Here is a 17,860-nt window from a genome sequence, read left to right on the forward strand (position 1 = left end):
GTGCACGTAAAGTCAAGGGTTTGACATTGACGGAGTGAGGGACAGTGAAATGATGCTTCGTGTTCGGTGGAAACAGGCCACGGTGACCCCACATTACAGAGAAATCAGCGAAACTGGATGTAGAGAGAGGGTAAAAAAAAAGATTCAGAGAGGGTCAGTGATATAAGTGAAGATGTGAAATATGTAGGTGGAATTTCAGGTGTAATGGTTTATAGACGTACGCTCACAAAATAAAGAAAACAAAAAATTGAAAGTGTTTTGTGAAAAATTATCTGCAGTGTGGCGCCCTCGTGTGGTAATTAAAAAATTATGACCAGGACCGCAAAAAGTTTCAACATGGCTCCCTAGCAACCAGACTCTCCTGCCTGGACACACACTGATGCCAAACACTGCTGGGCTGGAGATGAGCTACGGAGTTTGGGTTTGAGCACAAGTCCAACAAAATTATGTGAGTCGTCGTGGAAAATAGCGCTAGTTTTGTCTGCCCCTGGAGGTTGAATTTGACATATTTATTTATTCTACTACTGGCATTGCTGGCACTTAACTGACGGGAGCGAACAGCTCTGATAACTGCGCCAAACGTTAGCTAACGTGAGCTAGCTGGTAGCATAACTTTAAGGGCTAGCGAAGTTAGCCTGGATGTGTGACGACATGCTTAACCTTATCCTGCTGCCTAACTACCATGACCTCTTCTTTAGTCTGACAATATACTATTAGTGGAATAAACCAGGTTGTATGCATCATAACAGAAAATTAACTAACCACATTACTTAGTGTTAGCTCAGCTGCAGCACATTTCAAGACAGAAAAGTTATGATACAGAGCGAGAAACAAAAGCACCGCATTGACGAGGAGGTGGTCAAAGAGCTGGTGAGTATGACATTCAAAATGAAACGATATCAAGCTTAATATCCAGTCCAACAACTGAATTCATCAGCTGAGATGTTGCAATTCATGTATTTTATGATATTCATTGCATTATTATTCTGATTCCAAGTAATGATTAGGCCCAGCTGAGTTAGTTACCTGTCACTTCTCAACAGTGCATGGCCAATGGAGTGTCCTATGACAAAATTGCTCAAGAGGGAAGCAACATCAGCTCCCTGGAGATCTTCTTCTCTGGTTTTCCCCGCATGGTTGGACTTTCCTTCTTCCCAAGACTCTGCCAGCTGACAATAGTGGGCCAGAACATAACATACATTGAAGGACTTGAGTGCTGTCCTCTGCTTCAGGAGCTCTGGGTAGTCCAGTGCCATCTGACAGTAAGTCTGTTTTTCTAGAATTAATCATTACAGTCCACATATGGTTTATATTGTGAGTGATTGTGATTTATTGTTTTATTGCAGAGGTTCTTAAATCTGACTCACTGTAATTTCCCCCCCAAATCCAGCATGAATTGACCACAATTATTATTGACCACAACCCATAATTAAAGCAAAACAGCATTGTGGTTAAGTAAATTGTATAACATATGCCATATACTGTACCTTAAACAATAATTTGTCCCATGTTCTCCTTTTTTGCAGGAAATATCTGGACTACGAAATTGTCTACAACTAGAGAAACTTTATCTTTATGATAATCAAATCTGTGAAATAAAGAATTTAGAATCTCAGGTCAACCTGGAAGTCCTGTGGCTCAACAACAACTGCATAACTCAGATACAGGTTTCAACTATTAATTATGAATCTATCTATCTGTCTGTCTGTCTGTCCGTCTGTCCCTCCCTCCCTCCCTCCCTCCCTTCATCCATCCCTCCATCCATATTTCTATTTACCTGAATGTTTATCAAAAAAAACAGTCTGCAGTATATGTTAACGTGATTTTTTTTTACTGAATTTCTATTGATTTGACACCAAAACTGCATTATTACACAATTTATCATAGTGGATATGATGGTGATGTTTTGTCAAAGTAGCACTTAATAATCTGTTATGTGTTTTCTTTTTTATCATCTAAAGGGCTTGAACTCGCTTGAAAACCTCAAGGAACTAAACCTTGCTGACAACAGTATTGAAAAGATTGGTAGGTTCTTAGAATTGTCTGTATTTTATGTGCCAACTTTGATTGAGAAAATAATAATAATCAAATAATGTTTAACTTCCTTTTAGGGGATAGCCTTGATCCTAATGCCAACCTTCACAGTCTTAATCTGTCCGGGAACAAGATCAGCTCCTTTAAGGTAAGATTAAAAACAGAAATACGCTTTTGAAAATCCTTCTGTAAAAGAATTCATACTTATTTTGTAAAATCTTATTAAAATCCTTGGTCTGAAGAAAGGGCTTTTTTCAAACTCTCATGAAATGTCGGGGTCTCAGCCATTTCAGATTTTCAATAAATACAATAACTACAATGGGCTGGCTGCACAAGACCTTCATTGAGTTGTTGAGCAGCATAATTTAAATTTTTGTGATCTATTCAAACAATTATCTTAAAATACCATGTCAGAGTTATTCAATAAGTCTTTTGTTTGTTGGTTATGTATTTTAGATATATACTGTAGCTGACGCGCTCATTCAGAGTATTTACACTGTGTCACTGTCTTGTTCAAGGTCATTCTGAAACAAAACACAAAAAAAGTTTTGTGGCTCAAAATTTAATTTTCGTTAAAACCTCAGATAATTTTTCCGCAATCCACCTTTTGTCCCAAACCAGCCATTATTCTGTAATTATTATCAGTGCCCAGTTTATTGCAACGCCTGTGGAGTCAAAGAAGGAGAAAAAGTGTTTTGTGCTTTTTAGCTTTGTCTTATTATTGTATCTGTAGATTTTCATATATATGCTTTGCTTACTTGCTTATGGCTGTCCATCATGTCCGATGATGACCATCTTCTCCTTCATTTATGAGATTTTTGAATGTCTTTATATATAGGGCACACATACAAACATACCTGTAAAGTCCCTTGTACTCTAATGTCTTCATAATTAGTAATAATGCAAATGTTACATTAATTTGAGCATTCATTTGGCCAAAAAAATGCCATGTCTCACTAGTGGTTGCCAAATTATTCTTCTGGCTTCTAGCAGCCTGCAAAAGAATATCACACTGTTTTATCATGTAGGCAGAGAAATAAAACATAGACCTCAGTGATATCTGCATCTGCTTGTTCTTTTAAGAAACGATGTAAAGGCTTAATGCAGTACTGTTTTAGTGACTCTTAACAGTAAGGGAAACCATATTAATGAACTAGCCTGTGTGTTCCATTGTTGTCGTTGAAACAGGAGCTGACCCTGCTTGCCTGCTTGCCACACCTGAGAGAACTAGCACTTAGGGACCCCACGTCAACGCCAAACCCAGTGTGTCTGCTGTGTAACTATGCCACACACGTTCTTTACCACATGCCAGGCCTCCAGCGACTGGACACCTATGAAGTCTCGAGCAAACAAGTCAAGGAAGCAGCTGAGGTATTGAGAAAACCAGCAGCACCCCTGTGTCACCTGAGTCTCTGTTTGGATCTTGAGGAGATACTAATTCTCTTGATTCGCTTTATGTCTATTGCTTAAATTCCTAATAATAACGTAAGAAGTGGCAGAAAAAACTTACACATATTTGTTCTGCATTTGGATAGTGAGTAACGTGAAATGAGGTGTAGGTCTGAACAATTTCTGTCTGTGTAAAAGTATGTAATACTTGTAATTCTATTTGTTACAGCTTTGTGATTTCTTTTGCCTTCTTTTATCTTAGTCCACAGTAATGAAGAAAATGATGTACTACAACATGCGTGTACGTACTGCTCAAAGGAAACTGGCAGAGACGCAGCTCAGTCTGATAGAGAGGAAGAAAACTATGTTACACTTGCCCGAAGAATGCATCAGAACACTCAGTCACACCCTCAAGAATGTATGTACCGTACAGTCCTTGAAACATTAAAATGATATTAGCAGCTGTAACAGTACAGGACAAGTTATTTAGCTGGAATCTCCAACTGCTGGTTGCTGTTGTTGTGCACAGTTATAAAAGCTGTTTTCATTACAATGCATACCTAGCTGGAACGTGAGCTCTCCAGGGTCCCGACTGCTTGTAAGAAGTCTGCCTGCGTGTTGGAGGACGGATCAGCCCACGTGGTTGAAGGTTCAGCGGACAGAAGTGACCCAATCACTGACATCGGTCGTGATCCCGCCATGGAGCACAAAATACTCAGCAAGACTGAAGCGCTGAGGGAGCGACTGGTGCTATGGACAAGGAGGCTGGATGAGTCTGTATACGTGATTCAGAGAGAATTTCACAATGCTTTATAGAATGTGGTCCCATACTGTACAGTACATTTTTCAACATTTGAGCATCTGATTTAAAGAATGGTAATGTAAAAAAAAATGATGTTCCTTCTTTATTCAGGATTGAAGCCTGGTATGAGCGAGATTTGGCCCAAGCCACAAAAATGATGGACTATACTGTCCAATTCCTGTTGATGGAGCTAGAAAGTGTCGGAAATATTCGTTTGGAAGAGGGCTGCTCCACAGACCCTTGGTACGTACATGATATTATTAAGTACAATTGCAACCATCATAAAATTCACAGTTACAGTGGACAAATCAAAAGCAGACTTCTATGTTATGTACACAACAGGTTCACTGCCTGCTGCGACCTCCTGCTGTCCCGTTTCTCTCATTCAGACGTTAAGGTCCACAACGTCACTGACATTAAGATCAACAGAGTTATCCGCATCCACAACAGTGCTTTGAGGCTTCGCTTTGAGGACAAACTACACACCCTTCTAGCCAGCGAGGAGTCTGCTGTCTTTTCACAGTAAGTTCAAGTAGACTGTAATGAAAAGTGGTAATAATTGTGTTTCCGCCTGTAATTTACAAATCACTGTTGTCTTTGTAGCAGTTAGAGGACTGTCCATTATTAGTTTGAATCGAATGTGAACTTCTCAAACAGGAATTACAAACGTCGGCTGGAGCATTTGTTCTACGTAACTGACCCAGAAATTAATTGTGAGAAGGAAGAAACTTTGAGCATTTTAGAGGAAGGCTTTAAAACAGCCGAACAATATAAGGTGTGTATACTGCTGCTATTGTTAATTCCAAATTTCTCCACACCACAACGTCTCAGTCTCATCACCCAGACTATATTCCACTGAGCAGTAAGAGAAAAATACTTTATACATGACTAGGCCTTGGGAAGAGATGGTGCTATACCTTTATCCAATAGCCTGAGTGTGACTGAACAGCCCAGAATTGAACACGCACTACGCCAAGCCAGCCAAGGCAAACACAGCATGGATACGATTCCCTTCAGGCACGGTAAGCTTGTTTTGCTCATAGTATTTTGTCCATAAATTTCCCTCAGCTGTCACTATTAATTATTTTTCTTGATCGCTAAATGCTAATGTTTTTGGCCTGCAGGTCAGATTGTCGTTTCCAAAGTGTTTGTGGGTCACAGCATGCCAATCCGAGTGGGAGAACCAGTGGACAGAAACAGCTGTCCCAGAGTCTACTCTGTGTATCGTAATGTGGACACTAAGCAAAGACCTGCAATGACAGAAGGTATGCGGTATATCACAAGACGTGAAACCAATTATCTTTCACTATTTGTAGAATGTCGTTGCATCTCTGTGTTTTTCATTCAGAAAGACCGCACTCCTCCAAAACACACACAGGGCCTGAGTGCAGTCCTCGACGTAGACAGTGGTTTGTGTTCGACCATGAGCTTGTCCTTCCAGAGTACATCATATATTTTGAATACATCACCGGGGTAATTAATTCATTCATTGGTTTTGTTATTGAATATTCCTATGGTGTTGCAAATCAGCGCAGCACCTTGAAGAACTTAACAGTCGATTATAACTTTTTATAGCTTTTTAGTTATAATGGACAGTTTTAAGTTATAATGGAGAAAAAATGCTCAGTCATGCTGAGCTCTGATGCAACCAAAAAATCAGTAGCATGGCTTAGTCTATCTTGTGAAGGGCTCCTTGCATGGATAGAATATGGTCTTAAACCAAAATGTAAGAATGTGAGTGTCTTCCAAAAACAATCCAAGGTCACTATGGGGCAAGCAGCATTGTCTTCACAGTCAGTAGCACAGCCTTAAACCAAAAGTCAGATATGATAGATCATTCTCATTATTTAGTCTCTTCTCTTGTCCATTCTTGTTTTCTAATTCTTTTTTATAGTATTTATTTCATTTGTTACCCACTAAAAGTCAATAATTATGTACCTGGACAACTATTGGACAAATCACATCCTTCAAATCTTTTGATGTACTGCTACTAGGAGCAACCTGCATTGCCAGGCCATGACACAGACAGAGAACATACTCCCTGCAACGATATCATCCTAGATAAGGAAGTCATCAGCATGGAACCTGTGCTGAAGCCACAGCCCAAGTTGTTGAGCTTGGACGACAAAATTCTGCTTAATGTGGCCAGAGCCAATGTCCTCAGTCAGATCACTGTAAGTATTCTGGCTTCCCAAATGACAACTTAAAGTTGAAGCCATTTCATGTAATCACATTAAACCTTATAAACAATAAACCTAATAAATGTTCAATTTATTGTATGTCCAGGTGCTGAACCTTCATGGCAACAGTCTGAGTAAAATAAAGGAGATTTCCCGCCTCACAGCTCTGCGACATCTTACCATTAGCTTTAATGAGCTCACACGCCTGGATGACATTTCCCACATGGTAGAAGTGACAATAGAAAAAATATAAGTATTGAGCTTAAACAAAACAATGTGTCTAAAACCATAAGAAAGTAGCATTTTAATAGTAACTTGCCTCTGTAATATTGAATGAAATTGGATTGTTGGGTGTCATGGAGTGCTTTTGACTTTATATTTATTGGCTCTGTTACTTAATTTACAGCCCAACCTTGAGTTTTTGGATGCTAGCTATAACCATCTAGTGACCCTAGAAGGGCTGAGAGGTTTGGGACAGCTCCAACAGCTTGACGTGCGCTGGAACAAATTAACAAAGGCCAGAGAGGATACAGCTGTGCTGAGAAAACACACACCTGCTCTGCTGAAGCTTGATACCCGATACAATCCCTGGAAGAGGGTATGTTTTCTAAAATCAAATAAAATATGTTGTACAAGACACAATGAGGTATACAGTGCAGCTGTTTTCCTTTTTCCAGCCCGAAGCAGTCAGAATGACCATTCTGGGCCGCCTGACAACCCTCACACACCTGGACGATATGATGGTAGCAGAGGAGGAGGCTGCTGATGCTGTTCAGATGGCTGCTGGGTCCAAAATTAACCAGGTTTAGATCTTACAGATACAGTTGTATGCTGTATTACATTGTTGGTGAATGAATGTTAAGATCAAGACGGATCATCCAACAGCTGACAGTTTTGTTTTCTCAGTGATGGACATTTTTTTGTAAATTTAAATCTTGATTTACTGAGTAAAACTAAGCAGTAATATTCTACAATGAAGGACTCAGCAGTATGACTATGAGTCAATTTCAGGATGCACTGTAATTCAGTAATTGATACTTTGCTGGCAGGCATGTGTTCTGGCTCACTCGCGTATCAACAATGACCGTCCCCGCAGTCTCAGCCTGCTGTCAACAGCCCAGCTCCTATGTCTTCTCAGTCCTGCACCCTGGGGCCTCAACCCAGAGCTGGAGCAAGACTGGACCGCAAAGGTGCGCTACAGTCACGTGCATTTTTCTGTAAAGGAGTAATTTCTAAGAATGGATTCAATAAAGCTTTAGGAAAGCCACTGTGGCAATTGTGATTTAAAGTTCAGTTCATGTTTAAGATCTGTAATGATTTATACATTTTTTTCTGTTTGTGGGCCTACGTTTTGACCAGATCACCACCCTGAATCTTGACAGCCAGAGGATTTCCAAACTCATCAATCTCAATAAGCTTGTCAACCTCCGCTGGGCCTCCTTTAATGATAATGACGTTTCTAAAGTGGAGGGTCTAGACAGCTGCGTGAAGCTGGAGGAGCTTTCCCTCAACAACAACAGCATCACCACACTCAATGGTTAGTCACGCTGTCAACATGACAGTGAAGTTGGAAAATCCCAGTATTAAGATATACCTAAAAAAAAATAGGCTGCTTCTTATTCAGGTCTTATGCCCAGACCCATAACGCAGTAGCCATCGTTATTTCGGTGTCTGTCTTTGTTTCTTCAGGCCTATCAAAACTGCATTGCCTAAATAAACTGAGTATGGATGGGAATCAGCTATACAGTCTGGATGCCTCAGTCCTAGATCAGCTACCCAACCTGACCTTTCTGTCTGTGGAGAACAACTTTATCAGTTCCCTGCATGGCATCCAGAGAGTTCGCTCCCTTCTTGAGCTCTACATTGGCAACAACCAAATCTTTACATCACAAGACATCTATTATCTGAAGGCAAGTTGGAGAGAAATAAGGACAGTAGATCTCAAGACCTTCCCATCTTTTTTACTGTGTTTTTTACTGTGTTTTGAGCTCATACACTCCCTGTTCCTTTTTAGGGATTGACAAGCCTCATCATTCTGGATCTTTATGGGAATCCTTTATTGGAAAAACTGGAAAACTATCGGATTTATGTAGTGTTCCACCTGCCGTCCTTAAAAGCTCTGGATGGTGTTGCAGTGGTATGTACGGACTACAGCAACCGGTGTAGCCTCTCAGATACTGTAGTGATTATTTATATTATATTTGGTGTTTTGTATTTGTTGTTTTTTCTAGGAGGTTACTGAGTGTGAAAATGCGAAGGATATGTTTGGAGGAAGATTAACCCCGGACATGGTAGCAGAGAAGCTGGGTCACTCAAACTATTCGGACATCACGTACCTCACCCTGCAGTTCTGCTCCATTAGGTAATAGCCTGACTACACAGACAGATAAACACGACACACGTCTAAACATGAGCATGATTATATTGATTTGCAGTGCTTAAAATTCAGGGTACTTAGACGTGTTTTTTCTCTACAGGATGATTGATCTATCTCCAGCTGACCTGTTTTGTAGCCTGCGCAGTGTCAACTTAGACCACAACAACCTCACCTCTTTCTCCGGCCTCATCTACCTTCCCAACATCAAAGTACAAATAACAGTAAATGTCAAAGATCAGGCTGGCTTCTAATGCACCTGAACCTTGAACAAATAGATTATTTCCAGTGTATTTTTTTACAGGCTCTGTGTCTGAACTACAACCACATTGAGTCCATCCTGCCCAGACAGAAGACCCAGGCCCATATGACAAACAGACAGATCCTGCACAGCAAAGTTCACTCCAGTGGTTACGGCCAACAGAGCCCATCCAAAAGCAAAGGGTAACACAGTTCTTATTTCAGTAATTAATGTATTCTTACCTGTTACAATGTTAGACTGTTGCCTAGTATGAACTTCAATTGATTTTGTGTACTGTTACCATTAGGGGGCAGCACTGACCAGCCAATGGATGAACTGCCTCCTGATCGTTATGTCAGATTTAGCCTATAAACCGTAATGATTTTTCGTTGTAAACACAGTTTCAAGATATTATAATTCAATACTAGAGATAGTGTCTGTATAATAGACTGAATATTCAAATTTTTGTTTCTGCATTGTCGGTATTTTGTGGGAATAATGACCTTCCAATGACATTCTCCATTTATAGAAACCATTAGTGCTGTGACAGGCATGCATGTGTTTGCCCTGACTGTTATTGCCTTTAGGTGGTCTGCACCTGTGAGGTCTGACCAGTTAAATGATGCAGCAGGAGGGAGAAAGAGATGTTCATTTAATCGCAGAGGTTGCAAGCTGTCATTCTTTGACTGTGTTTAAGGGAAACGGGGCCCACTGGCAGTCTGGAGCCACTGATGGGCAGCCTGGAGGTGCTGCATTTGAGTCACAATGGCATCTCCAATATGGCCAATCTGCAGCTCAGCAGGCTCACCAATCTTAAAGCGCTCTTTCTTCAAGGTATGTATGGTTGATGTATCACCCCTCCCTTACAAAGCCTGTTAAAAGTACAGCGTAAAGAGACTGTGAAAAGGCAAGCACTGAGAGCAAAGACTCTTAAAGACCTTAGGCCAGGTGGGAGATGAGACTTGAAGAAAAGAACAACTGACTGTCTTTTCAACCACTTTTGATAGCTTTTGATCGACTTTGTCAGGGTGATTTGTCCAACAAAGCCACCCTTACTTGTCCTTTTTTCCTTTTTTGCTTAGAAACCTTTCAAAGCTGTCTGTAATTTCAGCGCTTTTTACAACAAGGGCAAACAACACTGCCTTTTATATTGTTTAGGGTGTGCAATTTACCCTCTTATTTTGTTTATAGAAATATTAGTTTATTGTTTGAGATATCGCTCCATTGTTTTGATAAGTTTTCTCTCCCTAGGTAACGAGATCAGCCAGGTGGAAGGATTAGAGGGGCTTCACCAGCTCAGAGAGCTTGTGTTAGACGGGAACCGAATCAAAGCTCTGTCCGAGAACTCTTTCATAGCCCAGAATGTCCTGCTAGAATTGCATCTATCAGAGAACCGGATCCGGGAGCTCCACCATCTAGATCCTTTGACTGAGCTCCGAAAGCTCTTTCTTGGCATGAACAAGCTGCAGGTATTCTCCCCCAACAGCAGCAATCTCCTCTCATGCTGGATTTATTAATATTTGTATTGAGATTTTTAATGAAACTGCGTATTCTAATCTTCAATTAAACTGCCTTAATAATTCACCCCACAGTTATTTCCTGAGATGACCGCCAAGGTCACAGCAAGCTTTTGTGCAGTTTTTGATTTACCTCCATATTTTACTGATTTGTTCATATGCAAAATGTGTCAGATGTTTAAGAATGTATTTTATTCAGAGTGCAGCGGTATTACCTTTCCCTACATTTGCAAAGTAAGACATGAAGTATAGTAATCATGAGTCATTACCACCCCACTGTGGCATTCAAGGGGTAGCATTGAGGAGAATCAAGTTTGATTGAAGGTCAGGGCAGTGTGTATGAAGAAAGAGGAAAACAATCAGGGCAACGTGTAATCAGCTTCTCAATCTGCATCTCTTTTTCTCCCAGGGTGAGTGATTTGCACTTTTGTTGCCAGTTCCTTCTTCCCTTCACTTCCTTAATGTTTTCATGCATTCAATTAAGACATAAAACACAGCAATCATCCCAGCTCAACAGTTCTCACAGTGGGGGCATCTTTGAATCACAGCCAAGTGCAACCATAAACCTGGGAATGAGAGAAAACACCCCAATGCCCTGTTGCGTGCCCAAACTCTCTCATGAGATTAATGAGAGCTCACACATGTAATCTCTCCTATCAGCTGCTTCCATTCCCCCTTACACCAAATTATGAGCAGTTCAGCCCAGATGCATATGTCTCCATCATCAACACACAACAGGCTACAACGGACAGAAATGAATGAAAAAGACCTCAAAATAATCTTTATGTCTTTACTTTTGTAGGACATCACAGAGCTTGACAAACTAGAAGTTCTCCCTTCGCTGATGGAACTCTCTGTTGTTGGCAACCCTGTGAGTATTACGAGTGTTTGGGCATTAAAAACATTTAGGTGATGTAAACTGCTAGAAAACACTATCCAAGTTCGTCTTGCTTTTAGAAGCTTTGCCTAGTGATGTGACTCTATTAGCCGGCAGTCACAGGGCACTTTGAGCTTTCTCACTCGCAAACAAATTATCAAAAACACGCTCACAGGCTCAATTTCTCACTTGCACAATCCAAAACTCTATCCCAGAGTAACTCCATGGTTCCAAATTAAGCGATTACATGATGGGCCATCTGCTGTGCCTCAAACTGGCCGGCATCAGAGACAAATCCGTTGGCCAAATGGCAGGGCGCTATTGGCCCGGTTACATCACCCATCTGGAGCTCATGGATCAGTCCTGAGCAGAGCCTGCTGCCCAGGACCTCTCTATCGTCCACAGGGCTATGCTCAGCTGTGGTAGCCTCAATAGTGCTCGACCCCTTCCCCCATCTCCTCCCATAGGATGGGTTAATCCTGCCAGGGGGTAGAAGCCAACAGCCACCCCGGAGACAAAACCTCCTGCTGTTGACAGCATGAGATCGCTACTTCACCCATGTTCCCTGGCCAAAGTCTGTCTCCTCCTCTCCACTGGACATCCATTGGCATGCACTCACAACTTAATCACAGCAGCAGTGTCCTATAGGAGCATCAAGTTCTTTTACTGGAGAGGCTGAATTTGCTCCCTGGCCAGAGGGTGCCCTCAGCTGGGCACGGAGCTATCTGCTGCTGTCAGCTGGGTCACTGGAATTGCTGTTGGGAATATGATAACTACACTGGGACCCACATAGCATCATATTTATCCCAGATGTCTCACTGTGGCCTCACAGTTAAAACTGCTGCATGGTAGTTGGAGTTGCTATAATGTATTATTGGATTGTTTTCTCAAACAGGTGCTTTCTTTCCTTTCCAGGTGGCCAAAAATTCTCTCCACAGAACAGCAGTAGTGCTCCGTCTGTCTCAGTTGCAGGTCCTGGATGGAGTGATGGTCACCCTGGAGGAAAGAACCAGGGCTGAACTCCTCAGTGCTGATCCATCAGTGAGAACTACACACAACATGCATACTCAGTCAAACACAAATGTATGCTCTTACATGCAAGGTTGTAGCTAGACTGGACACACAGGACACAGAGGTGACCTCTGTGTCCTGTGTGTCCAGTATCCTGTTTTTTCCCTCCAAATGTTTCCCCTGAATTGTACAATCAAAACCTTACATATAATGGGTGTTTTACAAGATGATTCCACTACTTTCGGACACAACAATGTTTAACTTTGACTACTTTAAGGACAAGAACATAACAAATATATAAAGGCTTCAGCATTTATCCCATATAATTTTATTCCTTGCAGCGAGGAGAAAGTTATGAAACACCATTTAGACTGTCAGGTTGGGACATATAATTGTGCTGAGAAGAGCATTGGGGGGATCTGTGACCTCAGTTTCTCTAAAATCGTGGCTACAACACTATATACATACAGTGCATATAAAAAATGAAGATGTTTTACTCGTAACATATTTGTAGGGTCAGGAATGGAGTTAGTTTTCAAGAAAGGAATCCTTCATTCCCACACTCTCGTACTCTACATCCCTGTTGGTATTTTAGCATGAAACAGACAGAACTACAAATGAACAAAAACCTTATTTGTGTAAAAGCAAATAATGGGCCTTATCATGTAATATGGAATCCACCTGAAAGAAACATGATGACTCAAAAAAACCAAACCACTGCCACCAAAAAAAGGGAAAAGCCTGGATCAAACTCTTTCAGTCCGACTGATTTGATGTTCATGTAATGAGAGACCAGGGCAGTAATTCTCCTGCAGCTCTGAATTAAAAGCAGCCTGAGCCTGCTGGCATCATCCTGCTGATTAGATGAAATGTGCCCGGCCGATAATGCACCAGTGGATTTACCCCCTATTAGCCAGGTCAACACGACCCCCTCTGCTTGTTAATCGTAGATGCAGAAATGACAGAGCAGAGGTCCTGGCAGTTCTCATTAAAAATACAAACACAAACCTCCCCCTATTGATTCTCATAACCGCCATCTCAGTTGTCACTCCTCGTTTGAATCTGAACCGTGTCATTGATGAGTAGTAATTACTATTCCCCTATAAGAAGCGTGTATATGTAGATCAACAAGCAATCAAATTACCAATCCCCTCCCAAGAGTGTGGATGGAGTGGACACACTGCACTGACAGTAATAGCCATTAGGAAGGCAGAGAATAAGAGGTTGGGATGCATATGTCTATTGAGGTCAAACACACAGAGTTCACCCTGGGGGCACCAAAGAGATCATTTTTACACATTATTTGAATATCTGCTTATGTTGTCCACATAATCCTGTCCTGGAGTATTACCTCTATCTTTTCTTATGCTCTCTATTTAATATTAATATTATTAATATTAATATTAAGACATGCTCCCAATGCCCTGGAGCTTCTCTTCCTACCACTGAAATAAACCTACCTGGACTGCTACCCCTCATGCCTCGAAACACCGCTCTGAGAGCAATGAATATAAGTGGAGGACTACAGAACTTTATGCACGGGCACGACATCCTCGAGGAGGCTCAGTCTCATTACACATATAAGCGTGAGTGTGACATTTCCTTTAGTGTCTTGATGAATTTGATTGTGCACAAGAACAAGCTTCAGACTGACATAAACACTGTGTTCATCAAGTTCTAATACAGTAATGAGGATTCATTTTTTAGTGTAATATATATCAGAAAACTGTTTGTTAAGTTCACCACTGGTTTGACACTCTTTATTCCGGCTCTCTAATTCCCAATTCAGAGAAGAAGCACAAGCACAGCAATGCTGCTCGAAGTGGCCAAACTGAAATTACCTTAAGACACATTCGAAGAACAGGAAGCAACCTGCCAACCACAGGTCTCCTTCCTGATGGAAGAGTCATCATCGCGTATCCCAACCAGGAGCAAGACAGCAGGTTAGTAAATCCAAAACACAAAAGACATAACTATACTTCTTTAATATGTGAGAGATTTGTGCGAAAGATGACAGAATACTTGTTGACTGTGGTCTCATACTTGTTATATTCCAGATTTCCAAATGGTGGCAACCCCATGTAGTGTCCAGAGGAGGTGCCTATTGTTTTTTAACCCAGCTTTCTGTGAACCTTTTATTTGTTTTTTTTGCTGTCAATAAATCACATTTGCAGCTCACTGATTTTGTTGAAACTAAAAGTTAGGCTACTTGAAGGTAGATTTTAGTGCATCCCTTTCTTTCAAATGCATTTATAATGGCTGTGACCTTATTTTCTGTCCACATATGTGGATCACTAACCACGGTAATCTGAGGATGAGAGGTTTTGGTGTCATTTCTACCGCTATCCCATCTTTGGCCACAAACAAGTGAAAAAACACCCACAGATGTAAGGGCGTGTGAGTGTGGCACGCTGCATCTATTGGGTCAAATGCATCCCCAACAAGTGGATAATCCAGCTTTAGCACACCTCTCTGTGGACAATAATCTGCAGTCCCTCAGATAAAGATGTAATCTTGAATAAAGTCCAAATGGATTTCAGAGAATGTCAGTTTCATCATGTTAGCCTCTTTTCGAAAAGCCCACCGCAGTTTTTGACTAATAGGCAAATCTTGTGTGCTGTAACTGGAAATGAACCTACTCCACTGGATATTTATGTTAGTTTTGCTGAACATGAGATTATAATCCTCTCTCTCTTCCTGCCAGTTTAGTCTAGTAGTCCTGCAGTTAATGAAAGCACCAGCCTGAGCCTTAAATGTGGAGGACACATCCTATATTATGTGATCAAAAACCTTTTAATTCCTTAAGATCTTTAAACTGATAATTTTGTGATAAAAACCTCCATATGAACAGGTTTAGATTTGGCATCAATTTCCGTCTATCAATGAAAGCATTAATGTTATATAGCAGGGAAAGAAAAGAGTGCACACTGTTGTTATCTGTCTCAACAAATCCTTATAAAGTTTAATTATTTTTATTCAACTTCAAACATGTACTTTTTCATAATATGAATTTGGAACAACACTCTGAATCCACTGAAGTGAGAAGCAGCAACATTTTCCTCAGTCCTCCCTCCACCAACCTGAATGTGGACTATATTGATCAGTAGCGTGAATGTGACCACTAGGTGTCCTTAGAGCTCCATTAGCTCTCCCTTTCCACTGTTAATCAGTCGTCAATGAATTTACCACCTGCCCTGTAGGTAGTAATTTATCAGTTGGAGCCAGATACATGTGTATGCCTCAGCTTTGTGTTTCCTGCCTGCGTAGCCTTTGCTGAACCTGTCAGGCAGCATCCAGCTCTAAGCAGCAAAAGTGAAAAGCTCTCCCCAAACAAGCCCCTCTAATGCATGTACTTAACTTCACTTAATTTGTGTTAATTCCCAGCATTAAGCGGGGCTAATGACTGTGCAAGTGAGTGCACTGTCATTACCTTGCTCTGCCTGAAATCAAATGGCAGCTGATGGACACTCATTATAAAAACCCTCTAATGCACAGATTTGGGGGCTCAGTGAGAGCTCTCCAATGCATTAGGTATTGCAAAGGATGATTACACATTTTATATTTGTGTACAGTACGTGCACTATGTTAGAAGTATCACTGGTTTTAATGCAGTTGTATTTCTGTGTGTAGTATAAGCTTATGGTGAGGGTACCACTTCATACAGTATGTTTCCCTTTGCATATCTGTCAGTATTCTTAACATTAAAATGACATTAGCATAAAGATTGTGAATAATTCATCAGTTCTGAGTGAACCCAGATGCACTGCTCTCTCTGCCTCTCTCTCTCCCTGTCCTCGCTCCTCCATGTGGGTAGACCACATGGTTCGTAGCTGGTTTAATGGGATGGAATGTGACAGGTTATGTTTTCATCTGCCTGATATGGAGCCTGGCTCGGGCGGGAGGGAACGAGGAGGAGAAAGAGAGAGAGCGAGAGAGAAAGAGAGAGAGAGAGAGGGATCAGGGGGGGAAGTGAGTCGGTCTCTGCAGTTGTAGTCTGGATTCATAATTAGACATGTTTGTGCTTGTTGTGAATCAGTTATAGATGATGCTCTTTCCCCCATCCCCACTAACACACACACACACATGCTCTGTATGGGGCCATTACTGCTGGTCCACTAACTCCCTACATTTGCTGTGTCTGTGCATTCAGAGCACCATTAGTCCAAGACTCTGTGAATAATTGCTGAATGGACCATGTTTTCACTGTGATCTACTCAGGTTCTAGTGTTGGTTGATGTTGTGGGTGAAGTGAGAGGGATGAGGACATTGATTGATGCTTGATGCCGAAGGTAATGCTGCATCTTGCGCAATGCTTATCGCAGCATCGTGCGCAGTATGCGTAATAGATGAATTACATTAAACTCCACATGCATTACACCAGCTTGTATTAACTTGAGAAGTGCTTCGGTAGAGGTTACAATTACATCAACATCGCCACTTCACTTGGAATTGCAGTTGGAAAAATGAAATGTTCTCTCTGCATTTGGCCTCTGATGGCAACCAACTGCAGGTCATCATCAAAGTAGAAATTAGTTTTGTTTTTAAAAGGTGCATATTATGTCCCACATTCATTTTTCATCCCCACAAATACATCTTCTATTCAAAAACAATCTTGCCATATTGCTCCTCTTGAAATCTGTCACTGAGTTATTGTTGTCTCTTGTCATTTTCCTGTAATTTGTTTCCTGTGAGGCTCCCTAGAATAAAGAGCGAATGGGGAAAATACAGATAAAAGAATGTAGTGAGAGTGACAATTAGAATGAAAAGGGAAATGCTTTTATTTTGTGTAGACATTTTGGCTGAGAGCACGCCTCACGAAGCATTAAATCTTAACTGCTATTCATCTGTGGACATGTGTGTGATTTATCACATTATTGAACTTCTGTGTCATTTATCACATTATTGCAATCACACAAAGTGTGCTGTGTGGTTAAAATGGCAAAAACAAGGTAACAATAACTGAACAACAAAGAAATACCCAATTTTCTTGTATATTTAACGGGAATCAATTTTCAGAGCACCGTCAGATGGTCTGCTTTTTGTAGATTGTGGTCAATTTGGTATCAAGCCTTTTTTATTTTGAGATATTTGCATTTGTGTGTCTCCTTTATGACTCTTGAGTCATGATTCCAGTTTCATATTCTTCATTGGGCAGCCATAATAAAAATGGAGCAATGATTTTAAATAAGTGGTGCTATGGGAGGATTACATGGTGCAGTGCATGTTGTCGTGACTGAGGCTTTTCTCTTGTTAAGGTTTATTGTGTCCTGCACAGAGCAGAAATTGCTTTTCAAGATGACAAGGAAACACAGCCTCCTGCCCACCCTTATACCCTCAGCCCCAGTGAAGAATAACAACAACAACAACAACAACAACAATTTAATCTCCTTGGTTCCAGATTATTATCCTTTTTTGTGTTGATATTGTGGCCTTTT

The 17,860-nt window shown here is 41.0% G+C and overlaps 1 protein-coding gene across 1 annotated transcript; it reads left to right on the forward strand.

Moving 5' to 3' along the window:
* Positions 1-734: 734 nt before the first annotated feature.
* lrrc9 (leucine rich repeat containing 9) lies at positions 735-14,599 on the forward strand. The gene is made up of 32 exons (XM_070842582.1): positions 735-870; positions 1,044-1,262; positions 1,527-1,667; positions 1,962-2,025; positions 2,112-2,182; positions 3,223-3,405; positions 3,686-3,841; positions 3,988-4,196; positions 4,337-4,468; positions 4,568-4,747; positions 4,883-5,000; positions 5,118-5,247; positions 5,350-5,472; positions 5,580-5,698; positions 6,220-6,399; positions 6,512-6,631; positions 6,812-7,003; positions 7,083-7,208; positions 7,455-7,595; positions 7,765-7,942; positions 8,095-8,315; positions 8,420-8,542; positions 8,637-8,767; positions 8,883-8,991; positions 9,084-9,223; positions 9,718-9,854; positions 10,272-10,489; positions 11,340-11,408; positions 12,330-12,455; positions 13,834-14,011; positions 14,215-14,368; positions 14,483-14,599. Exons 1-32 carry the CDS (start codon positions 814-816, stop codon positions 14,508-14,510), a joined length of 4,473 nt encoding a protein of 1,490 aa, XP_070698683.1. The 5' UTR covers positions 735-813; the 3' UTR covers positions 14,511-14,599.
* The last annotated feature ends 3,261 nt before the right edge of the window (positions 14,600-17,860 follow it).

This window comes from Pempheris klunzingeri, chromosome 13 (genome assembly GCF_042242105.1).
Source record: "Pempheris klunzingeri isolate RE-2024b chromosome 13, fPemKlu1.hap1, whole genome shotgun sequence".
Classification (NCBI taxonomy): domain Eukaryota; kingdom Metazoa; phylum Chordata; class Actinopteri; order Acropomatiformes; family Pempheridae; genus Pempheris; species Pempheris klunzingeri.

What these genes read in the sequence shown, in the direction of transcription:
- lrrc9 (XM_070842582.1), top strand. Translation starts at nt 814, where the DNA reads ATGATACAGAGCGAGAAACAAAAGCACCGCATTGACGAGGAGGTGGTC. An exon ending in CAACAGTATTGAAAAGATTG is followed by an intron (nt 2,026 to 2,111) that starts GTAGGTTCTTAG and finishes ACTTCCTTTTAG; the next exon opens with GGGATAGCCTTGATCCTAAT. An exon ending in TGGACAAGGAGGCTGGATGA is followed by an intron (nt 4,197 to 4,336) that starts GTCTGTATACGT and finishes TTCTTTATTCAG; the next exon opens with GATTGAAGCCTGGTATGAGC.